Source organism: Myotis nattereri (assembly GCF_964212035.1).
Source record: "Myotis nattereri genome assembly, chromosome: 9".
Classification (NCBI taxonomy): Eukaryota; Metazoa; Chordata; class Mammalia; order Chiroptera; family Vespertilionidae; genus Myotis; species Myotis nattereri.
Window position 1 is genome coordinate 44694385 of NC_138084.1, and position 25576 is coordinate 44719960.

The 25576-nt window shown below is 47.6% G+C and overlaps 1 protein-coding gene across 3 annotated transcripts in view; it reads left to right on the plus strand.

The window, feature by feature from the left end:
* SLCO2B1 (solute carrier organic anion transporter family member 2B1) overlaps positions 1-25576 on the plus strand; it is a 57843-nt gene that overhangs the window by 20260 nt on the left and 12007 nt on the right. For all 3 annotated transcript variants that reach the window (XM_081098730.1, XM_081098732.1, XM_081098731.1), the window contains 5 exons: positions 1028-1264; positions 1492-1590; positions 5414-5592; positions 20399-20498; positions 24643-25000. In XM_081098730.1, coding sequence (XP_080954856.1) covers positions 1028-1264; positions 1492-1590; positions 5414-5592; positions 20399-20498; positions 24643-25000 — 973 coding nt within the window. The remainder of the gene's footprint in view (positions 1-1027; positions 1265-1491; positions 1591-5413; positions 5593-20398; positions 20499-24642; positions 25001-25576) is intronic.

The following is a 25576-nucleotide window of genomic DNA, read 5'->3' on the forward strand; positions in this document are numbered from 1 at the left end:
TAGTTTTGTTTCTTTTCTGGGCCCGGAGCTGAAATACAACTGAGGCCGAAGTGTTAACTCTAGGGAGGAAAGGTGAGGGGGTCCAAACCTCATGACCAGCGATATACTAGGGGAGGAAAGGTCACCCTGGGGTGAGGTCCCACCCTGCAATTGTCCTTTGCTAGGCCCTGGGCTTTCTGCCCTGGTGACCTTCTGTAGCTGGCTCGCTGTCCTCGCTTTGCTCACGTCTGTCTAACTGCCCACCACAGATGGAAGGTCTGGATTGTTAACCTTGGTTCATGCAGCTTTTCCTCAGCCCCAGTTCCTGGAAAGGGCTGGACAGGCCGCAGAGGGAAGGCCACTTCTGCACCCATATTTGGGATAATAATAGCATGAGGGTCTTACGTTTGCTCACCAAATATTTATTGGTTAGTTCCAGGGAACAAATGTCTGGTACTAAATTAAGAAATGCCCTTTAACTGCACTTTACATCTGTGTCCTGAGCTGACACTGAGTCCTCCTCAGAATGAAGGCCAAGGGTCCTAGACCCCTCCACAATCCAGCCCCCGCATCCCTCCCCTGCCAGCCCTCCCTTCAGCCCCGGCCTTGCCCCTCACACTCTGGGGCCAGCAGTGCTGAACTTCCTAAGCCCCCGGGTTTGCAATGTACACTGACCTGGAATAGCCCTCCCCAAGTTCTTTTTCTGGAAACTCTTGTTTGTTCATCTCAACCCAGTTCAAACTCGACCTCCTTTGACAGCCCCACCCCACCCCACCCGAGAGCACATACCTCTGCTCAGAAAGGTAGCATAGGGTGGTTTAAGAGCAAGGACTCAGAGCTGGGCTGCCTGGGTTCCCATACTGACCCCACCCTTGCTAGTTGCTGCCTGAGCTTCAGTCTCCTCACCTGTGAACTAAGGGTAATGAGAGCAATCATTCCTGGGGTTTGTTGTGATTGAAATACACAAGCCCTGAGATCAGTACCTTGCATCCAGGAAGTGCTGTATAAAAGTCTTAGCTATTCTCATAATATTTTTCTCACCTCTCAGGGGACATGCCACAGGACTTCGAGGCTTCCCTGTGCCTGACCACAACCTCGGCCCCTGCCCCGACCCCCTCCAATGGCAGTAGCTGTTCCAGCTACACGGAGGCCCAGCACCTGGCCGCGGTGGGAGTAATGTTCATGGCACAGACCCTGCTCGGTGTGGGCAGTGTGCCCATCCAGCCCTTCGGCATCTCCTATATCGATGACTTTGCCCATGGCAACAACTCTCCCCTTTACCTCGGTGAGGAGTGGTACCACCCTTCGGGCTCTGAGGGCGGGCCAGGCTCAGAGGCCTGGAGTGAGTGGGGTTGGAGGGGCAGCCTCTATCCCATGTGGCCAGTGGAAGTTCAGAGTAGCCCTGGACATTTCCCAGGCTCAACCCGGGGAGACAGGCTGCTTTTGCCCAGTGGGCACTGCCCTGCAGGGAAGCCAGGGTCAGGATGGCCTAACCTAGGTTTTGTGTTGCAGGGATCCTGTTTGCAGTGACGATGATGGGGCCAGGCATGGCCTATGGGCTGGGTGGCCTCATGCTGCGCCTTTATGTGGACATTGACCGAATGCCAGAAGGTGAGCTCCAAGGGCACACAGCTGTCCCCAGGGGCACAGGGATGCTAGCTAACTGACTGTTGGTCTCCCAGGAGACACTGAGCCAGGTGCAGATCCCAGCGATTCCACTGACCTTGGACATGCTTCTTAACCTCTCTCTTTTCTCATCTTTGAGATAGACTCTGTCCTGTCTACCTCCCAAAGGTGCAATCAGAATCCAGTGAGATGATGGAGATAAGCTGTAAAGCGCCATCAGATAAGGAACTATGATTGTTGTCGCTGTTATTATCATGTCTTCACCTTGTTCCATCCCTGAGTCCCCCAGATCCCCAGCCCTGTGGGCAGACAGGGGTGCATACTCTCTTAGCCTGTGGGGAGCTCCCATCTTTAGGGGGCGAAGACCCAGATGAAGCAGAGAGGACACTGGCACATCAGAGAAAATGTTTGGAGCAGAACTCAGCCCTCTTGGACCTCTCTTCGATGAATTTACTGGGTGGTCTCTAAGGACCCTTCTAGTGTTGTGGAGCGCGAGCGACAGAATGACCAGAACTTCAGACGGATTAGGGTTTAGAGAGCCTTTACTGACTGGCCAGTGTCCGCGCCTCCACTCGGGAAGCCCAAGAGAGAAGCGGCCCTGACCACCTGCAGAGTCCAATATTTAAAGGGGACAACTACACCCGTGCTCAGGTTCCCACAGCAGGCAAAGCCAAGTTACAAAAGCTCATTGCGTAGTTTTAGCCAAGCTACTCATCATCCTCCTGTTATTCATTTCTGGGTAACTTAAAGGTCAGGACTGTTCTTAATTTTGATCTGTCGGTTCTTTGAGGGCCTGTAGCTCAGGAGTGTTGATCTGTTTGTTCTTTGTGGGCCGTTGCTCAGGTGTGTGCGCTCAGTTCCTAGAGACTTTGCACAGGCTGTCAAGCGGCTGAGGTGGCTAGGTCATTAAGCAGGCCAAAAAATTTTCCTGCTCTGCAACACTAGTTCTGACCACCTCAGAGTTTGGGAACCTGTGTTGAGGGGATCAGGTAGTAGTCAGAGGGGGCCAAGGGGTGGGACCGGAACTCGGTATGAAGGCAACCAAGAGGGAGGAGTTTGGGGGGTCCTGACGCTCTGGTGCCCTGTGGCATCTCAGCTGCCTGCTTGTCACACCAAGCAGTTCTGAGCCCCAGCTATGCCTTTTGCCTTCTGCTGCTCAGAAGTCCTGTCCCTTACCTGGAGAGTTTCCAGGAAGCCCTAGAAGACTCAGGTGATAGACGTAGGATTAGGTGGACATGCAGATTCTGCTCTTGCTCTCTGGTTCTGCTCAATGATGCCTCCAGCCAGGACAGGTCTGGGCAGCTCTGAACAAGAGTCACTAGGACCGCCCCGCCCTACCCCACCAGGCCTCCCTTTCTGCTAGAAAACTGGGCCTGGGAGCCAAGTGGGACCTCTGGTTGCACTTAGCGCTCTCTCTCTCTCTCTCTCTCTCTCTCTCTCTCTCTCTCTCTCTCTCTCTCTCTTGAAGTATAACTCATGGGAGTCAGGCCTCCCTAGGTTCCTAAGACACCCCCCAGCTCTTTTGGCACCATCCTGCAGATATGGCACCTCCACAGACAGATGTGAATTCATAGTCCTTCTTTCTCTCTGGGGAATTTCATGGGGTGGGTGGATCACGTCCACTGCAGGTACAGACTGGTATGTGAGAAGTGGAGGAGTTGGGGAGCTACATGTGTGAACTCTCACCAGCCTGGCACAGGAACAGGGGGGATAATAAGTGGAGGAGGGCATCAGTGCTAAAGCCAACTCCATTCCCAGCTTTACAGATACATTTGCTGAGTGCCAACTGTGTACCCTGGCCTCTGCCCAGGAGGCCTCGGGATCAGCTACCTGGGAACCAGTCTGACTCATGAGGCTGCATCCATCTGTAATAATAAAAGGGTAATATGCTAATTAGAATGGATGTCCTTCTGGACGACCTTCCAGACGAAGCCAGGGCTGCTAAGGAAGCCCGGGTCCTGGGTGCCAGAGGGAAGCTGGTGCCAGCAGCTGGGGGAAGGAAGGCCTACCCTTGCACGAATTTCATGCATCGGGCCTCTACTGTTATTATAAAGTGTTTGAAGATACTGTGGCAATTGAAAGAGGAGGGACTTAACTCAGCCTTGATGTCAAGAGGTTTGATGGGAAGATGTGGGCACTACAGACAAGAGATATATTTGGGATAATCTAGTCCTGATTACATCTAGTGGAAGATCAAAATCACCTGGGGAACTTGTTAAAGGTACAGATTCCTTGGTCACCTTCCCACCCCACCCCATGGTATTTCTAAGTTAGTTTTAGGTAAGACCAGGTATTTTTGATAAGCACCTCTGGTGATTTTAATCATCCTGCATGTCTGAGAACCACAAGAATAGTCCTAACCTCTAATATATATATATATTAGAGGCCCGGTGCACAAAAATTCAGCCTGGCTTGTGGCTGAGCAGAGCTCCCCCATGTGGGAGCGCACTGACCACCAGAGGGCAGCTCCTGCATTGAGCGTCTGCCCCCTGGTGGTCAGTGTGTGTCATAGTGACCAGTCATTCCCAGTCTTTCTGCTGTTAAGGTCAGTTTGCATATTACCCTTTTACTATATAGATAGAGGCCTGGTGCACAGGTGGAGGCCGGCTGGTTTGCCCTGAGGGGTGTCCCGGATCAGGGTGGGGGTCCCGCTTGGGTGCCTGGCCAGCCTGGGTGAAGGGCTGATGGCTATTTGCAGCTAGTCACACCCCCTTCAGGGTGGGGGTCCCCACTGGGGTGCCTGGCCAGCCTGGATGAGGGGCTGAGGGCCATTTTCAGGCTGGCCGGTGACTGAAGCTCCCAGCCTCTCCATTTTTTCTTTTTTCTTTTTAATTCTGGGGTTTGTTTAGCTTCTATAATTGAAACTTCATTGCTGTCACTGGAGCTGAGAGCTGGCTCCAGCTCTAAGGCCACGGCCTGCTGAAAGCAGGTATCTGGGATTTCTTTAGCTTCTATAATTGAAACTTTGTTGCTTTCGGAGCTCAGAGCAGGGCGGTGGCAGGCAGGGACCCTTGGCTTCCTCTATCGGAGCAAGCAAGCCTCCTGTTCACTTCAGCTGCGTGACTGCCGGCCGCCATCTTGGTTGGCGGTTAATTTGAATATCACCCTGATTAGCCAATGTGAAGAGTAGTGAAGGTACGGTCAATTACCCTTTTTGTCTTTTATTAAATAGGATATATATATATATATATAGATATATCTATCTATCTATATATATATAGATAGATATATCTATATATATATATGATATATATAAACCTAATATGCAAAGTGTCCCCTCAGGAGTTTGATCGCTCACTATGACGAGCACTGACCATCAGGGGGCGGCATGGAACGAAGGAAGGCCTGGGCCAGCAGCCGGCAGCCGGCAGCTGCTAGGGACCCTTCCCATGCACTGGGCCTCTAGTTTAATAATAATAATGATAGTAACAGTAAAATGGAGAAGTGCAAACACCTATATAGAACATACTGTGTGCCAGTACTATTCTAAGTGCCTTTTACATGTATTTATTTAAGTAACTTGCCCAAAGTTATATTAGTAATGGAATTCAGACCCAGCAGTCCATTTCCAAAGTCCATGACCTTGACCATTACACACGTTGCTTTAGTAGTTGAAAACCCCAAGGCCCACAAATGGTCAGGGACTTGCCCAAAGTCATGCAGAACATAAATGGCAGCGCCAGGATCATAATCCAGGTCTCCTGACTCCTTCCTAGGCAACCTTATGTCTCAGAGGTCAGTCCAAGGGTGGTGGCCAAGAATCGAAGGTCCATCTTGAACCTAATATCATCATGGTCTTCTCTTCCAGGTGGTATCAGCTTGACTTCGAAGGACCCCCGATGGGTGGGTGCCTGGTGGCTGGGCTTCCTCATCTCTGCTGTCGCCGTGGCCCTGGCTGCCACCCCCTACTTCTTCTTCCCCAGGGAGATGGCCAAGGAGAAAGATGAGCTTCGCTTCCGGCGAAGGGTCTTGTCAATTGTCAGCAAAGTAAGCTCCCTCTATGTGTCCACCTTGGTCCAGGCTCAAGCCCCCACTGATGTGTCCTCCTATGTAACATTAAACTTCCTCCCTCCTGGGCACTGCACAGCTTACAAAGCCACTCCTGCTGTGCTCCACTCCCTCCCCCCAGTAGCCCTGAGCAGTGAGCATTTCCTGCCCCTCCCACAGCTGAGGAGATCAAGGGCCAGCGATGGATGGGACCTGCCCAGGATCGCAAATTTTATTACACTCTGAAATTTTGTGCATTCATTGTTTTCTTTCCCCAAGTATGGGAGTGTAAAGGAATATCACTCCTGTGTTTCTCCTTTACTCACACATATACTTCTGTGACCGGATTCCCTGTGGCATCTGCTGGGTGTCCTAGAACTTAACTTCATTCTGACTCTGTCTACCAGGAGATAGCATCAGATCCCATAGCTTAAGGCAGCGGTTCTCAACCTGTGGGTCGCGACCCCTTTGGGGGTCGAATGACCCTTTCACAGGGGTCGCCTAAGACCATCAGAAAACACATATATAATTACATATTGTTTTTGTGATTAATCACTATGCTTTAATTATGTTCAATTTGTAGCAATGAAAATACATCCTGCATATCAGCTATTTACATTACGATTCATAACAGTAGCAAAATTACAGTTATGAAGTAGCAACGAAAATAATTTTATGGTTGGGTCACAACATGAGGAACTGTATTAAAGGGTTGTGACATCAGGAAGGTTGAGAACCACTGTCCTAGGAGCTCTGTGGCCAGAACCAGGGCCAAAGACTGAATATTAGAACAAACAATTCTCCTAGCACGCCTGTTTACAAGCGTTTTAGGAGCTCTGCGACAGGAACCGGGGACAGAGACCTGCATATGTATAACATATACAATATAATATACACCTATAATAATTTCACAGGGAAGTCATAGATGATAAATCACAAGCATAAATTAAGTCAGTTGTTGATAAGCAGTTGTAATTTTAAAGGGACATTTATAAAAAAAAACATGTTTTACTATTTTGCAGCAAGAATAATTCTACTTAATGTGGCGGGTTGGTGCATTTAAATACGCTTTTGCTGTAATATATGCTATCGCCTCCTTCGCAGAGCAGGAAAGTTTGGGCCTAGGAGCAAGGACTGAAAACGCCTCTGCCTAGAAAAGCTGGGATTTGAGCCCAAGTCTCTCTGAGCCCAGACCAGGCTTCTTTAGGAACCTTCCCACCCCATCCCGCTGCTGGAGCACAGGGTGTACATGTGGGGCCCCAAGAAAAAGGATGCTGGAACAGCCAGCAGGGGCCAGCAGCAATGGCATCGGCCCAGGGAGCAAACAGTGCGCTGGCTGTGAGGTGGGGCATGGGAACGAGCCCGGAGACACCCAGCGGTGCTGCGCTGTTGTGGGAGGTCCCAGGACACTGAAGGGCTGTGCTGATGCTGGATCAGAGTCAGGAGAGGCACGCACTGGAGAGGGAGCAGTTTCGGGGAAAAGGAAAGCTTGGAACCACAGATGGCCCTTCCCGGTTCTGCCTAGCTCAGGTCAAAATTTGAATGAGCTAGAATTCCTAGAATCTGGGAAGAGTTCTTAGAAGTGAGGGCGATCATAGAGGAAAGGGAGAGCCTGGGTCGTTGGTGATGAATAATCTCCAAGTTGAGTCTTAATATAGAACAGAAAGAATGGCCACTGGGCCTCAGGGTGGCTTCGGTAGGAGAGATTAGATTGTCTATGCGGGGTTCGGTCACATGTCAGTCAGGTGACCTTGAGCAAGTCACTGCCTTATGGTGTTCTGTTGTGGAAGATGCTGAGGCTGGATCCCTGGAGCCTCGTGTGTGCTCCTGGCTTCTGAGCATGTGCGATGCCGTGAGTTCAAGCTGCTGAGATGCAGAGATTTCAGTTTTAAGAGGTCTGTGTCTGTGATGCCTCGAAACCCTGGTCCCCAGGCTGTGAACTTGCCTGGCTGTCTGCATTCATTCTGTCAGTACCTAGGGGATAGGGAGTGGGGAGGGAAGGGGGTGAGAGGTTCTTAAAAAAGAACCAAAGGCTGAGAACATGATGATCTGCTTCCAGCAGCTCTCAGGCAATAAATATTGATGTGGGAGGAATTGTTCCCCTGCCTCTTGAGGCTGCCTTGACTGTGTCTGCGTAGTTAGTGGGGCTGGCCCAGCTCACTCAGGCCAATGGTGGGGAGGTAGATGGACCGAAGGAATGGCCCAATTAGGTGGAATCAGCTGCACAGAAGTCCAGGCCCCCAGACATGGGATGTGTTATCTTCTGCAGGGTGTGGGGACAGACAGGGGGAGAAAGTGGAGAAAAGATTACTTCAGAAATCCCTTCACGCATCCTCTCGCAGGTTCAGGGGTCCCCTAAAAACCCTCCTACAAGTAAATGCAGTTTCTAATGATACCCAGGAGACGGTGGGATGTAATACAAGGACTGTATGGCCCAGAGAAGGTCTCTGAACTCAGTCTCACTTCAGTTGCACAGTTCTACTTTTATGTGTTTTTATGTCCGTCTTTTGAGGAGATTTTAATTAGGAAAGGGGTTCTGTTGCTGAAAACCAGTTTTAAACACACTTGCCTAGCCCAGTCCCCCCATTTGACAGAGGAAGAGACCGAGGCTAAGGAAGAGAGGTGATTGGCAGCTGATGTGGCCCAAGAGGCACCAACAGGGGCAGCAGTTACACATATGGCTGGTGCACCATAGCGACCCGGGTACGAATCCTGGCTCTGACACTTACTGATTCTGAAATCTATAAAATGGGTATAACCAGCTCTAGCCGGTTCGGCTCAGTGGATAGAGCATCAGCCTGTGGACTGAAGGGTCCCGGGTTCGATTCTGGTCAAGGGCACTTACCTCGGTTGCAGGCTCCTCCCTGGTCCAGGCCCTGGTCAGGGCTCATGCAGGAGGCACAGGCGATGTGATTCTCTCACATCGATATTTCTCTCTGTCTTTCCCTCTCCCTTCCACTCTCTCTAAAAGAAATCAATGGAAAAAATATCCTCGGGTGAGGATTAAATAAATAAATAAAATGGGTATAATCATAAGATCTACATCTTGAGATTTTTGTAAGAATGAAATAAGGCAAAGTGGTGAGGTAGGCAGTTTAATGCCTGACACGCGGACTCAATAACCAGGAGCACTTGTTCTTAATATCTCTCTGATCAGGCCAACTCTTCGGAGAGAAAATAGTGGAAAATTACCTTTTTTTCTAATTTTCTTTTTATAGGCTTTTCTATATGCTACTTTCACTATATTCCATAGAAGGTTTAAGGCAGCTTACACCAAACACATGTGCAGTACTAGTAAAAAAGTGGGCAAGTAGGCTAAGGTGTATTGCTTACTTTGTACCATGGGCTGCTCTAAGCCCTTGATGTATTCTCCCATTTCATCTTCATTACCCACCTATGAAATAGGGTTAGTTACTACCCCCATTTTACACCCGAGGGACTGAGTCACAGAGGGATTAAATAGCTTGATCAGATAACTAGTGAATGTTGAAGCTACGACCCAGACCCAGGAAGAGCATTGCAAGAGCTCAGTCAAGGCCAAGAACAGGAAAAGAGAAATAACAGAAAAAGGTTATCAGACTTAGAGAAAGAAACATCGAAGTGTGACCAGCCAGCATGGCTCGGTGGTTGAGCACCGGCCTGTGAACTAGGATGTCATGGTTTTGTTCCTGATCAGGGCACTTGCCCGAGTTGCAGGCTTGATCCCCAGTGTGGGGCATGCAGGAGGCAGCTGATCAATGATTCTCTCTCACTAGTGATGTTTCTATCTCTCTCTCTTCCTCTCCTTTCCTCTCTGAAATAAATAAAAATTTATTTTAAAAAAAGAAACATCAAAGTGTGGACTATAAAGTCAGTTCATATCATTGAGCCTCTAATTTGTTTCTGAGCTTTCTGGCAGCCAAAGGGAAAGAGACACGTAGCCGGTTGTATGAATCTCATGATAAGAAAGCCAGGAGCATGTTGCGCTCCTCGCAGAAGTTCAGATCCCCAGGCGCTCTGCTACAAACCACGGCCTCCCTCCTGTCGAGGAAAGCAAGTTTAGTGGATACCCCATCCCTGTGGCTGCTTTCTGTGGCCACATGTGATGGAAGCTGAGGGCTGACAGAGGTTCCATATCACTTGCCAGGGGGCTGGGGACACAGCTCCGGGCCAGAACCTCCCAGGATTCCAGCTTCCCCTGAGGGCAGCTCCTGGATCCCTGATGGCCCAGCAGACGCGGGGCCTTCCACACAGCAGACCACACAGTGTCCCGTGCCCTGCAGGCTTGCAGCAGTCAGCACCACGCAGCCCCAAGAGGGGAAATTCTAACCAGCCCTCGGGCCAGCCTGCTGACCTGGGCAAACCACAGCCAGATGGGTCGGACTCCAAGCCCTGCTCTGAGCAGAGGCATGTTTCCTGTTTCTGGAGCCCGCTATTAGTCAGGAGTCCTCAGCGCAGATCTGGGAAGAGGGTGTGGGCATTTGTGCAGCGCACAGCGACGGGAACCAGGGACAGAGGGTGTTCCTGGTACCCGAGGGCTGTCAACTGCGTGGCTGTTTATTTGTCTCAGTTTCCCTATTCCACGTGTCCTGGCCTCCTCGCCTGTGTCACTGTGCCCTTGCTTCAAATGACTTCTCCCTTCCTGTCTACCCAAACGCAAACCTCACTTCTCCCTGGATGCCTTCCCGGAACCCCCAGCCCCTGAAAGTCTGTCCCTCCCCTCCTATCTCTAGCCCCCGTGTTCTCTTCCACAGCGTGAGACAGGCATGAGGTGGGGCTACCAGAGAATCTGAGTTCAAGTGCCTGTTCTGCCAAATTCTCCCCAGGAGACACTTCCCCTTTGGGGGGCCTGAGTTTCTTCTGGGGAATAGGTGCAGTAATAACCCTTGCACCAGCCTGTTGTGGGAATTAATGACATGGTGGAAGTGAAAGTGCAGTGTAGACCATACAGGGTTGTACACGTGGCCACAGATGACACTGGTTGTTTTTAACTGTTCACTTGAGGACGAGGAGTCCCAGGCAAGGAACTTGCAATATTCTGCCTGTCAAAAGGGAAAGCCTGTTCCTGCGTGATTAGAAAGGCTGGGGAGTTGTCAGTCTATCCCTGCCCTTCCTACTTCCATTCTCGGGGCAGCACTGCACTCCTAGCACCCCTCTCTCTCAGGTACCAGGACCCTCCCACACTGCTCTCCCAGAGCCTGGCTAGGACTGAGGCAGGACAAGGAGATTCCCATTCTCTTTAGGCAGCAGGTCCAAAATAAATATTATATGAGCCACATGTTAATTGTAAATGCTCTAGTAGCTACATTAAAAAATAAAAGACATTAATTTTAATAATATATATTTTTTATTTATTGGGGTGACATTGGTTTATAGGATCATATAGGTTTCAAGTGTACATTTCTATGACACATGATTTGTATATTGCATCGTACACCCACCACCCACAGTCATCATATATTTGGCCGCCTTTACCATTTATTACTATCCCCATCCTTCCCTCTGGTAACCACCATACTGTTGTCTGTGTCTATGAGTTTCTGTTTTATATCCCACATATGAGTTAAATTATATGGTTCTTAGCTTTTCCTGACTGACTTGTATCTCTTAGTATAATTTTCTCAATGTCCATCCATGTTGTCGTAAGTGGAAATGTTTCATCTTTTCTTATGGCTGAGTAGTATTTCATAGTAGTATGTACCTCCTCTTCTTTATCCAATCCTCTTTTGAAGGACACTTTGGTTGGCCACCATAGATAATGCTGCAGTGAACGTTGGGGTGCATATATCTTTGTGAATAAATGTTTTCAAATTTTGGGGTAAATACCCAGAAGAGGGGTTGCTGGGTCATAGAGTAACTCTATTCTTAATTTTTTGAGGAACCACCATACTGTTTTCCATAGTGGCTGTACCAGTTGACATTCCCACCAGCAGTGAAGGAGGGTTCCTTTTTCTCCACACCCTCTCCAACACTTGATATTACTTGTCTTGTTGATAATAGCCATTCTAATAATTGTAGTTTTGATTTGCATTTCCCCAATAAGGAGTGAAGTTTAGCATCTTTTCATATACCTGATGGCCATTTGTATGTCTTCTTGGGAGGGGTGCTGTTCATGTCCTCTGCCCCTTTTTTAGGTGGATTGTTTGTTTGGTGTTAAGTTGAATGAGTTCTTTATATATTTTGGATATTAACTCCTTATTGGAGCTCTTGTTTGCAAATATCATCTCTCATTCAGGTGGTCGCCTTTCTGTTTTGTTGGCAGTTTCCTTTGCTGTGCAGAAGCTTTTGAGTTTGATATAATCTTATTCATTTATTTTTGCCTTTACTTCCCTTGCTTTTGGGATCAAATTCATAAAATGTTCTCTAAGGCCAAGATCCATAAGTTTAATACCTATGTATAATTTATTGTTTCAGATTTTGTATTTAGGTCTTTGATCCATTTTGAGTTAATTTTTGTACATGGAGACAAACTGTAATCTAATTTCATTCTTTTGCACGTGGCTTTCCAATTTCCCAGCACTATTTATTGACAAGGCCTTCTTTTCTCCGTTGTGTGTTTTTGGCTTCTCTGTCAAAAATTATTTGCTCATATACGTGTGGTTTTATTTCTAGGCTCTCAGTTCTGTTCCATTGGTCTGTGTATCTGTTTTTCTGCCAATACTATGCTGTTTTGGCTATCATAGCTCTGTAGTACAATTTGAAGTCAGGTAGTGTGGTACCTCCAGCTTTGTTCTTTTTTCTCAGCATTGTTTTGGCTCTTCGGGTCTTCTGTGGCTCCATACAAATCTGATGATTGCTTTTTTGTTCTATTTCTTTAAAAAGTGACATTGGGATTTTGATGGGGATTGCATTAAATCCATATATTGCTTTCGGTAAAATGGCCATTTTAACTATGTTGATTCTTCCAGTCCATGAACACAGAATATCTTTCCATTTCATTATGCCTTTTTCAATCTCTCTCTCTCTCTCTCTCTCTCTCTCTCTCTCTCTCTCTCTCTCTCTCTTACCCAAGGATATGTTATTATTGATTTTTAGATAGAGAGAAAGGGAGTGGGAGACAGAGAGAGAGAAACATCCATCAGTTGCCTCTGATTGCCTCCCGTACAACCCTGACCAGGAATCTAACCACAACCTGGGTATGTGCCCTGACTGGGAATTGAACCCTCCACCTTTCAGTGTACAGACGAGGTTCCAACCAATTGAGCCACACCAGCCAAGGCTTTTTCAATCTCTTTTAATAATGCTTTGTAGTTTTCAGTATATAGGTCCTTCCCACCCTTTGTTAAGTTTATTCCTAGGTACGTTATTCTTTTGGTTGAATTGCAAGAAGAATTGTTTTTTTTATTTCTGTTTCTGAAGTTTCATCATTTGTATATAAGAACTAAGTATAAAAATCAATTTTTGTACATTGGTTTTGTATCCTGCAACTTTTCTGTATTTGTTTATTATTTCAAATCGTATTTTGGTGGAGTCTTTAGGGTTTTCTATATAGAGAATCTTGTCATCTGCAAAAAGTGACATTTTTACTTCTTCCTTCCCAATTTGGATGCCTTTTATTTCCTTCTCTTCCCTGTTTGCTCTGGCTAGGACTTCCAGAACTATGTTGAGAGTGGGTATCCCTGTCTTGTTCCTGATTTTAGAGGAAATTATTTCAGTTTTTCACCATTGAGTATGATATTGGCTGAGGGTTTGTCATATATGGCCTTTATTATATTGAGGTGCTTTCCTTCTATGCTCATTTTACTGAGTGTTTTAATCATAAATGGGTGTTGTATCTTATCAAATGCTTTTTCTGTATCTATTGATAAGATCATATGATATTCATCCTTTCTTTTGTTAATGTGGTGTATTACATTGATCCATTTGCATATGTTGAATCATCCTTGTGCCCCTGGAATGAGCCCCACTTGATCATGATGTATAATTTTTTTAATGTGTTGTTGTACTTGATTTGCTAGTATTTTAAGATTTTTGCATCTGTATTCATTAGAGTTATTGGTCTGTAATTTTCTTTTTTTGTGTTATCCTTGCCAGGTTTTGGTATTGGGGTTATGTTAACCTCATAAAATGTTTTACGGATTATTGCCTCTTCTTTAATTTTGAGAGTTTGAGTGGGATAGGTATATTTGAATGTTTGGTAGAATTCACTAGTGAACCCATCTGGTCCTGGACTTTTTGGGAGGTTTTTGATTGTTGTTTCAATTTACTCGCTGTTGGTCTACTTGGATTTTCCAGTTCTTCATGATTCAGTCTAGGAAGGTTATATATTTCTAGGAACTTACCCATTTCTTCTAGGTTATTGAATTTGGTGGCATATAGTCTTTCATAGTATTCTAGTATGATCCTTGCATATCTATAATGTTTGTAGTAACTTCTCTTTCATTTCTGATTTTGTTTATATGAGTCTTTTTCTTTAGTGAGTCTAGGCAGGGTCTATTAGTTTTATTAATATTTTCAAAGAAGCAGTTCTTTGTTGTATTAGCTTTTTATAGTCTTTTGTTCTCTCTTTCATTCAATTCTGTTCTAATTTTTATTATTTCCTTACTCTTGCTGACTTTGGGTTGCTTTTGTTCTTCTTTTCTAGTTCTTTAGGTATAATGTTAGGTTGTTTACTTGGGATATCTCTTGAGATAGGCTTGAGATAGGCTGTGATGATATAAACTCCAACTTATCACTGCTTTTGCTGCATTTCAAAAATGTCATATTGTCTCTATATAACTTTTGAGCCCACCTTTTATTTCTTCTTTGACCCAATCATTTTTTAGTAGTATGTTGTTGAATCTCTATGTATTTGTGGGTTTCTTTACTTCCTTTTTGCAGTTGATTACTAATCTCAAAGCATTGTGGTCAGGCAGTATGCTTGATATAATTTCAATCTTCTTAAATTTGTTGAGGCTAGTTTTGTGACCCAACATATGGTCTACCCTTGTGAATGTTCCATGTGCACTGGAGAAAAATGTTTAATCTGATGTTCTGGAACAAAAGGCTCTGTAAAGGTCAATTATGTCCATTTCGTCTAATGTGTCATTTAAGGCTGATATTTCTTTATTGATTTTTCTGTTTGGATAGTCTATCTAGGGCTGCAATGGAGTATTAAGGTCCCCAACTATGACTGCTTTGGTCTGTTTCACCCTTTAGTTCTGTTTTATATATTTTGGTGCTCCCTGATTGGGTATATATTAAGAAGTATTAAGTCTTCTTGATGTAGTGTTCTTTTTATCATTATAAAATGTCCATCTTTGTCTCTTGTTACCTTTGTTATCTTGAAATCTCTTTTGTCAGATATAAGTATGGCTACACCTGCTTTTTTGTAGATGTTATTTTCTTGGACAATCAATAATTCTCTAATAATAAATTTTATTTAACCCACGACATCTAAAATATTATCATTGTAGTATATCATAAATAATTAATTAATGTTAACATAAGAAACTTCAAACCTGTAGGGAATTTTTATGTATTTATTTGAGCCAAATTGATGACAGTGCTGTGCTGAGAAGCAAGATCTCAAATTCTCTGGAGAATGACAGTTTTGGAATGTTTTACATATTTGGAATTAAGGAGGGAATGTAAGGAAGATTACATGGAGGTGGGAGAAAGCAAGGTGGGATAGGTTTACAGGACAGTTAACAAGACTATGTGCTCCCTCGCCCTTGCCGGTGTGGCTCAGTTGGTTGAGTGTCATCTCCTACACAGAAAGGTGATTCCCGGTCAGGGTACATGCCCAGGTTGTGGGTTCAATTCCCGGTCAGAGCGCATGCAGGAGGCAACCAATCAATGTTTCTCTCTCTCTCTCTCATCAATGAAAACATTTTTTTTTTTAAAGAGAAGATTATTTGCTCCCGTAAGGGTGGTTAAGCTTCCCAGGAGTCTGAATAAAAGACTTTTCAAAAGTGTGTTAACCTAGATCAGTGGTTCTGAACCTTCCTAATGCCGCGACCCTTTAATACAGTTCCTCATGTTGTGGTGACCCCCAATTTCATTGTTACAAATTGAACATAATTAAAACATAGTGATTAATCACAAAAACAATATGTAATTATATATGTGTTTTCCGATGTCTTAGACAACCCCTGTGAAAGGGTCATTCGGCCCCCAAAGGGGTCATGACCCACAGGTTGAGAACCACTGACCTAGATGAACAGAAACATGGGCAGAACTTGCTTAAGGCATATATAAGCTTTTACTAAAGAAGCTATATGCCTGGTGAGTGACTACCTACCATGACCTGCCTAGTTAGCAATTTATGATCAGGTCACCCAGTGAGGTTACTTGGACTGGTCAGTTTTATTATAGAGCCCCTTTGTGTCCACATTAATAATGAGATATTGTCCATTCTTTCATTTTCATGCTAAGGCTGTGACTTTCAATGTGTCTTTTATATTTATGTCACATCCCAATGGGACTAGCCATATTTCCAGTCCTCAGGGCCATGTGGGCTGGTGGCTCAGACAGCACAGCTCTAAGGTATAAATGAATAATAGCCCCACCATACCTCACCAGGAGAAACAGGACAGAAAGGTGGGACTTCAGGCTCCTTCACATCACACCACAAAGGGGCCTCCTAATTCTGCCAGTTCTGCACCAGGGACTCTGACTTACAGGGCTCAGTGGATGAAGCATGAGTTTCCTACTAGTCAGGCTTGAGCTCAGATCTTAGTTCTGCCACTTTCTAGTTGTGTGATGTTGAGCAAGTTACCTAACCTCGCAGCATGTTTGCTTGCGTGTGGAGTGCTTAAGTCTCTTCCTTTGCAGGGCCCCGTGAGGATGGAGCGGGAGCGCGCGTACAGAGCCAGTGGCCTGGTGTGCCTGCCATCTCCATTGGCTAGGCCCCTGGGGTGCTTGGTGTGGGCCCTCTGCCCCGCTCTGAGCCAGCCGCAGTCTAAGGGTTTACTTGCAGCATGATAGTATCTCCCGTTGATGTTCTCATTTTTCTTCCAAGAGCCTGGCATTGGCTACACCCACTACCTGTTGAAACCACTTCTTGCATTCCTTCTTTCCTATATTTATCAGATATCTGCTATTTTGCCCCAGGCCCTTGGCTAGGCACCAAAGGGTTTTTGGTTGTTGTTGTAGTTGTTTTTATTTTATTGATTTCAGAAAGGAAGGGAGAGGGAGAGAGAGATAGAAACATCAATGATGAGAGAGAATCATTGATTGGCTGCCTCCTGCATGCCCTCCCAGTGGGGATCGAGCCCACAACCTGGGAATCAAACCAGGACCTCTAGTTCATAGTTCGATGCTCAACCACTGAGCCACGCTGGCTGGGCAAGCACCAGAGTTTTGACAGAGAACAGGGTCCCTGAGGGCCCGTCTTGAGCCAACCAGCACCAGGGAGCCAGGTGGAAGAAGGCTGGGACAGTGTGCCCCTGGAGCGGGGGTGGACTCCTGCAGATCTCAGAGACTAGCAGGGGAGAGATCATGAACAAGCTTCGACTCATACCAAGTATAAACACTTCTTTATTTTCTCTGAAAATTAACTTAACTTTCACATGGAATGCCCATCCTGCCAGATCAGAAAGAAATGCAATCTCAGCCCTAGCCGGTTTGGCTCAGTGGATAGAGCGTTGGCCTGTAGACTGAAAGGTCCCAGGTTTGATTCCAGCCACGGGCACATACCCGGGTTGCAGGCTTGATCCCCAGTAGGGGGTGTGCAGGAGGCAGCCAATCAATGATTCTCTCTCATCATTGATGTTTCTCTCTCTCTCTCTCCCTTCCTCTCTGAAATCAATAAAAATATATGAAAAAAAAGAAAAAAAAAGAAATGCAGCATAAGTCCATCCTGTCCCACGTGGTCCCCCTCCACAAGCTTGGAGCGTAGGAGTTTGGTGCAGCTGAGGACAAGGGAGCCCAGCCTCCCCAGGTTAGCCTGCAGCCTGCCCCCTGGAGGTAAACTGTTCTCTGTTGCTCATGGAACCCACAGACTGCCTGACCCCACCCCTTCCCCCCTCATTCCCAAAGGCCTCTTCTTCTCCTTGCACCCTCCCTCCTCACACACACGTACACAACACCCAGCATACTTTTTCAATGGCCTCAGGCTTTGGGAACAAAGGCAAAGAAGGAAAATCTGAAAGCAATGGAGGACTGCTTTCTGTCCTGCCGCAAACCTCCCCTTTAGCCAGGAAACCCAGAGCCCTTGCTACCTGCTGAAATAAAAGAGAGGAGAAAGGAAAAGCCCAAGAGTGGAAAACGCATAGGATTTTGAATGGATTTCCCTGCTGGGCGAGGCCAGTCTGGAGCCAACCAGCACCGGGAGCCAGGTGGGAGAAGACTGGAACAGCGCCCCTGGGGTGGGGGCGGGCATGAGGTTCTGAAATGTGGGAAAATCCAGTATTTGCTTCCAGTGGCTTCCTTAAAAATAAAAAAAGGTGAGAAAGGAAAGAGAAAGTGTTAGACCCAGACCGAAGGGTGAGGCCTGTAGGGACAAAGGCTCCGTGGGAAGAGAAGAGCTTTATATGATTTATTTGAACCAACCTGATGACAGTGGCTGGGAAGCAAGATTTCAAATGCTCCGGAGAATGACAGTTCTGCAGTTTTCTTTATACATTTGGAGTCAGGGAGCAATGAAGGTGGGAGAAAGAAGGTATAGCATAGTTAAGATATAGGTTCTCCGGAGGATGTCTCTGAGGGGTCTGGAAAGGAGGATTGCTCTGGCATTTCAAAGGTGTGTTAGCCTAGATGCACAAGAACAATGGACAGGACCTGCTTAAGGCAGAGATAAATCTTTTACTATAAATGTCATAGGCCTGGGATGTGACTACTCACATGACCTGCCCAGTTAGAAATTTATGATCAGATCATCCTGTGAGGTTCTTTTCCATCACTGCACTTGTCAGTTTTATTACGCAACCTCTTTTTTGTCCATAAGAGGCAGAACCAGAGGACCCCCAGATAAGTTTTCCAGCCCAACCTGCCCTCCTCCCGCATGGACCAAGGCGAAGTCAGCCTCTGCTTGCATGCTTCTAGTTATGGGGAACTCACTTCCTCCCAGGGCAGCCTCCTCCAAGTGCTCTTGACACGGGGCTTCAGTCTTCCTCCATAGAACATGTTGCTGCTAATTCTGGCCTTAGGCTGCACAGAAAAATGGAGTGAAATCAGACCCACTTGATCACCTACATTCGAATGAGCCTGTGCCAGTAGCAACTTCTCCAAGATTTCATTTCTTCATCTAAAAACTGTGCACAATAACAATACCTGCAAGAAAATATCATATTAGAGCAAGGCGGGTAGAATACTCAGCACTCAGGGACCTTGGCTCCCCCTTCGCTCAGGGTGAACCAGCCAAGTGCATAGAGGCTCTGGAGTCGAGCTGTCTGAGTTCTAATCATAGCCAGACCACTTACTAGTTGTGGGACCAAGCAAGTTACTTTATCTCTCTGTGTCTCCATTTTATCCCCTAAAAATAGGGATTATAATGGTACCTACTTCAGAAGGTTGCTGTGAGGTTTCAATGAGTTAATGCATTAGTTGTTAGAATAGCACCGGGCTTATAACAGGTGCTTAGTAACCATTAATCATTATCATAATTTCCTCCTTCCCTTCTGACAATCAGAAGACGTGATTGTGGCCCGGCGTCTCTTCCTTCCCAGGATAAAAGACCTATTTTGTAGGCCACCCTCGCACAGCTGGGAGGTCACACTCCAGGGTGTCCATGAGTCCCCATAGTGTGAGGGTAGAGCTGAGCAATCCTCTCCGAGGGTGGCCTGACTCATCTGAGAGGAGAGGAGCTGTTGCCTCTGGCCTCCCCAACCTTCTTCTTTTCTTCTCACGGCAGACAGTATAGGACAGATAAGCCTGTAGGCCCAACCAACCCCAACCTCTAGGAAGGCATAGGTCACTGGAGGCTCTTGCTATGGTGACTTTCCAAGTGATGATAGCCATGAGTGATATAATAACTGAAGGTAGCGGTGTGGTGTTAAGTTCAGATAGAGGTTGGTGATGCTGATGGCAATAAAGACAGTGGCAGGGATAATGATGATATTAGAGACAGTGATAATGGTATTGGTGATTCTTAGAGTCATGATTTCATTAGTGATTCTGAAGTGTCAGGTGACAGTGATGATGATAATGATTGTGCTGGTGGTGGGTGACTATGACAGAAACAATGATAATAATTAGGACAATATTGGTCATTTATTCATGATGATATTGGTGATGTGAATGGGGTGATATTTAAGATGATGGGAATACTAATGATGACTATAGTTATGGTGGTAATTTTCATGTAACGTTGGTGATTATGATGATGTTAATGATGGTGAAGACAAAGTTTGACCACTGGAATTTCATTCATTCTTTCAAAATTACTTGTATGATGAATGTTTTCCAAAAATTTATCATAAAAAATGACTAAATCACTAGAAGCACAATTGCATGTAACAAGCATATAGGTAATTGCAGATGAATGAATATTCAAGTTCTTAGCTGTGGTGTTTAAAAATTCTTCATTGCCTCAGAGGTGTGACATTGACATTTTGGAAGGAAAAACAAAGAATTAGTCAAGAAGTCATGAGTTGAAGCAAATGATGAAAATTAATATTTTATTTAACATTGGTCACCTCACAATAAATTATGTAGAAAATACATGTTTGAATACTTTTAATTGCTGGGCGATAAAATCTGTTTTCTTAAAAACACATACAGAGAGAAAAAACACTTGTTATGTACCTCTAGGGCCAAGAACAAATAGATCACTGCTGGCCCCTGCTGCTCCTGAGGAGGTGACAAACCCCCACCCCCTCCTCTCCCAGAGTTCCCTTCCCCAGCCCACAAGCATCTCTGAGCAGGATGTCTTGTCCAGCTGACCACCTTGGTTGTGTCTTCCCAGGGTAAAGACTCCTCTGAGCAGACCCCTGAGGAGTCCCCAAAGAAGCAGGATGGCCTGGCCCAGATTGCACCAGACCTGACCGTGGTCCAGTTCATCAAAGGTAGGTGAGCTCAGGCAGGACTATGTGGAGGTAGAGCTGGAGGGGCATTTGAGACTGTACAAGCTCTAGCCCCTTCCTGTCTTTCTTGATTCATCTTCCATACCTATAGGCCTCTCATGAGCACCCTACACTTCTTGTGAGTCTCTGCTCATATGACCCCCTCTGCCTGGAACATCATTTTTTATTGCTATCAAAATCTTCCTTGTTCCTCTAGGTCAAAATCAAGTGCCACTGCTCCCCTTGGCTCTCCTAGCCTGGCTCCCCTCCTCTCGGCTCTCTGAACCCTTAGGGCATCCAGATCAGCTCAGATCTGTGCTGCACACTGGTCCAGTCCTTCCCCCAGCAGTGAGCTCCTGAAGGCCAGGGCCTGTGTCATCTGTGACGCCCTCTCCCAGCTGCCACTGAGCCCCACTAGCAGAGGGCTCTCAGTAAATATTAAATTCCCAGGCAGTGGTATGGGACGAGGGAGCTCTGGGCTAAAGTGCAGAAACCGGGACTTTTGTCCTGGGTGATTGCTCCTCTCTGGGCCTTGATTTTCCCATCTGTGCATTGGGCGGGGGATGGAGGGAGGTGGGGGGTAGATTCAATGATCTAAGATCCATGCCACCCTGATCCTGAGACTATGAGCTCAGTTGATCAGTAACCAGGGTCCTTGTTGTAACCAGGCCATCCTCTCTGGAGGTTCTGATCCCATGACCACTGATTGTCTGCTGTGAGCCAGGCTCTTGTACAGCCCTGGACGTCAGGTCAGAGACCTGGATTAGAGGCCCCACCACTGACCAGGGCACAGTCTTAAGGAAGGTCCTTTCCTCCCCTAACCTGCATTTCCTCACCTGAAAGATCGGGTCTGTAATCCTTTCTCAAGGACTATTAGAAAAATCAAATGGGATGATGAATGGAAAGCCCTTCGTATATTATTTTTTAAAACTCTACTTATATAAGTACAATTATTATTTCAAGTATCACTCCTTGCACTACTGGTATTATTCTGACTGTATCCTGGGACAATAAATCAAGCTGCTTGTGGTTTAAGGGGGTGATAACCACAGGATTTATATCATGTTCCCACTAAGGACTTTTACAATAGGAATTTAATTAAGCCCAATCCTTGGGAAACCTTTCCTAAGACATGATGTTGGGATATCAGTCATTTAGCCCCCAGTTCTCCAGCATCCCAGGGAAAGGGGGTGTGGACCCCTTTGAGCTGGGCCTAGAGGGAGGGGCCTGGGCTCCTTAGCCTCAGCTCACCCTCAGCTGCTGGGGGTGCTGGCACACTGCTCCATGGGGGAGCTTATTAATCATTGCTTTGGCTCCTGCCCAGGGAGAAGTTGGAGCCAGTCACTGAAACTGGAGTGGGTGTCTTGGGGCCAGATTGTCTCTGGTAGTTTTGACTTCTACACAAGCTGCTTGGCCTTCTGCGGAGCTCCAGAGGGACCAGTGTGACCCTGAGGCTTGGCCTTGACCCCCTGGAACCATGGAGGAGCAGAGGGAGGAGGAACCATGGTCCTCCAGCTGGAGGAGCCCTAAACTCTTGGGGGAAGACAGCCCCTGAGCTCAGGAAGTCCCCTGTCTGATAGGGGAGACATTGTCCCTGAGGCGGAGAGGCCCTGGCTGAGGGCAGAGACAAGTGCCTGTGCTGGGGAGGTCCCTGTCCAATGGCAGATACATAATCCCTGAATGGAGGGAGAACCCACCTGCCTTGTATAATGGAGGAGGCCTGGCCTCTGTGCTGGTGTAGGCCCCTGTCTGATGGAGGAGACATTGTCCTTGAGTTAAGGGAAGTCTCTGGCGAGTAGAAGAAACACAGTCCCTAAACTGGCGGGTTGGGGGGATGCTGTTCTATTTGAGGGAGGTACCTGGCCTCTGAACTGTGGGAAGCCCTTTCTGATAAGGCACACACAACCTCTGAGTGGAGAGAGGCCTGGCTGGTCTGATGGGGAGACATTGTGCTAAGCCAAGGAAAGCCTCTGCCGAATGGATCAGACACCCTTCTGAGCTGGAGATGGACCCTGGGGTTTCCCTTCAGGTACCCTGTCTAAGTGCCCTTCAAGAATTTTCCATCTGTTCTAGGACCAGGCTGCCGATGCTGGAGATAGTGAATGGGCACTGCAGTGATTAGCACAGGAGAATGGAATGGAAAGTTACAGCGGTTCTCAACCTGTGGGTCGTGACCCCTTTGGCGGTCGAATGACCCTTTCACAGGGGTCGCCTAAATACATCCTGCATATCAGATATTTACATCACGATTCATAACAGTAGCAACATTACAGTTATGAAGTAGCAACGAAAATAATTTTATGGTTGGGTCACAACATGAGGAACTGTACTTAAAGGGCCAGAAGGTTGAGAACCACTGATAGTAGATGGAGTCAGGCAGCCAGAGGCCCAGGAATGGGGTGGGGAGGGGGAGAAGGGAGAATGGCCCTTATACTGAGTCAGGAAACCCCCAGCAACTTATAGACTTGCCCCAGCCTCTCCAGCCAAACTGGGGTGAGTCCCTACCACCTGTACAATGAGGGCACCTGTACAGCTTGGGCCAACCTCAGGCCAATCCTGGACGGGCAGCTCATGGAGGAAGGGAGGGAGGAAGGGAGATTGGAGCCAAAGGCCTGGCATCACATGTTCCTGCTTCGAATCCTGGCTGACTGTTCTCTGTATGTGACAAGGGACGGGGGACAGGAGGCAGGCCTGGAACATGGATGAAGGGGAATTCCACAGACCCTGCTCCCACCTCCCCTGCCCGGACTGTTTGGCTCCCATGAAGACAGCTCCAGGCCTTCCCCGGGGGGGGCTAGGGAACCAGCTGGCTTGGCTCTGGCCCTGCACTGAGGTGGGCAGAAATCTCCCGTGACAGAGGCCCTGGCCCTGCTGCTGCAGGAACTGAAGGGACGCTCCCCGCCCACTGGGCCCAGAGAAGCCCCATGGTCATGTTTCCCGACCAGCCCAGGCTGGCAAGTGGTTTGTTCCTCTGATACCTCTTCTTAGAAAGGCCTTTCCTCCTCTCTCCGTCTCACCTGCAGGCGGGAACACATCTCTTCCTCTTTTGTTGTTAGTGGAGAGAGTCACTCCTGTCAGAACAGAAGCCTCTTGGCTGTACCTTGGCGGCCCCTGCTGATAAAGGCCTGAAGCCAGAGCTTGGGCTCCCCCAGTGTCAGGTGCCCTCCGTTTAGCAGACTTGCAGTGAGGAAACCTGTACCCAGGCGCCAGTTTAGGAGCCAGCAGGAGACTGGGAGCTCATGGCTTCTCTTCCTGCCTCCAGGCCTTGGCCCCTGCGGTGCCCCTATTAGGAATTCCTTTTCTTTCTCACCCAACCGCTCCAGACCCTCCCATTCCTCAGCTCCCCTCCCCGCCGCCCCCGCCCCAGAAAGCCGCCCAGCACCCAGCCTGCTCAGGTTTCACCTTACCTGGAGGTCTCAGATCGGCCCCAACATTTTGACATTTGACCACATGTTAGTCTGTATGTCCATTCTTTCATGCCTGCATTCATGCCAACATGCTTACTGTGCCCCAGGCTCTGGAAATTCGGCAATTAGCCCAACAGACAAAAATCCCTGCTCTAAATGAAACTTGCATTCTGGTGGGTGACAACAGAATGGTCCAATCAGTAAAACGTGTAGTATGTTAGGTAACGTGTTCTGGAGAAACATGAACTAAGGATGGAGAGATCAGGGGAGGAGATGTCCCGTGTTGAGGATAAAGGAGGGAAGGCAAAGGCCTGGGCTGCTTTGAAAGAGCTATAGCAGGACAGGGTGGAAAGGGCCAAGTGGGGGAAAAGAAGAAAAGATGAATAAGTAGAACAGAATGGATGAAATGAGATGGAGTGGCATGAATGAAATAGAATCAGATAGGATGGTATGGAATAGAAGTATATGGCATAGAATTGTGAATGGAATGGAATGGAAAGAAACACAGTTGAATAACATGCAATGCAATTCAATGGAATAAAATGAAACAGAATTCCAAAAATGAACTGTGTTAAATGGAAAGGAGTCAGATGTACTAGGATAGAATTGAATGTAACAATCAAATGGACTGAGATGGGATGGAAGGAATGGAACAATGTAAACTGAACAGGGCAGGATGGAACAGAAGTGATGACATGAGTGGCTGCCCACCCTGACCTTCTCCCCATTCACCCCAACAGTCTTCCCCAGGGTGCTGCTTCGAACCCTGCGACACCCCATCTTCCTGCTGGTGGTCCTGTCCCAGGTGTGCGTGTCGTCCATGGTGGCAGGCATGGCCACCTTCCTGCCCAAGTTCCTGGAACGCCAGTTTTCCATCACAGCGTCCTATGCCAACATGCTCATTGGCTGTCTCTCCATCCCCTCGGCCATCGTGGGCATCGTCGTGGGGGGCATCCTGGTCAAGCGCCTCCACCTGGGTCCCATGCGCTGTAGCGTCCTTTGCCTGCTGGGGGCGCTGTTCTGCCTGCTTTTCACCCTGCCCCTCTTCTTCATGGGCTGCCCTACCCACCAGATCGCAGGCATCTTCCACCGGCCTGGGTGAGTATGTGTGAGAGCCTGGGAACCAAAGCATGGAAGAGGGTGGGACCAGGAAGGGGCTGGCCCAAACAAGGCCAGGCCAGTGGGGCACCTCAAATCTCACCTCCCCCATGTCCCTGTCTCCTCCTCTCCCCACTGGACGCAGTTGTGAGCAGTGGGACCTGCCTCTCCAGTGAACCTGTCAGGCAACACTAGAAGGGGCAGGGAAGGAAGGAATTGCACGGGCCTCAGAGCTCAGGCCTGGGAGGGATGGAGGCTGGATCAGGGCAAAGCCTCTTGTGGGCATGGCGTCTGCAGTGTGGACAAGCGCTGTGTGCCAGTGGAGGTGGGGTGCCCCAGAGGAGCAGGACCCAGCTCAGCCTAAGGAAGGCTTTGCTCCCAGGCAGAGGAAACGCCTACCCAGGAGGGAGCAGGCTCTCCATCCTGGGGGCGAGGGGGAGAAGGGGGTGACCAGGGGCTGAGAGGCCCCTATCAGGGACCCTGCAGAGGAGACTTATGCTTGGGGAAGGGGTTGCCCTGGAGACCTCGGAGATTCTTGGTTTTTAGAGCCTGGGAGCTAAATTCTGTTGTTCCATG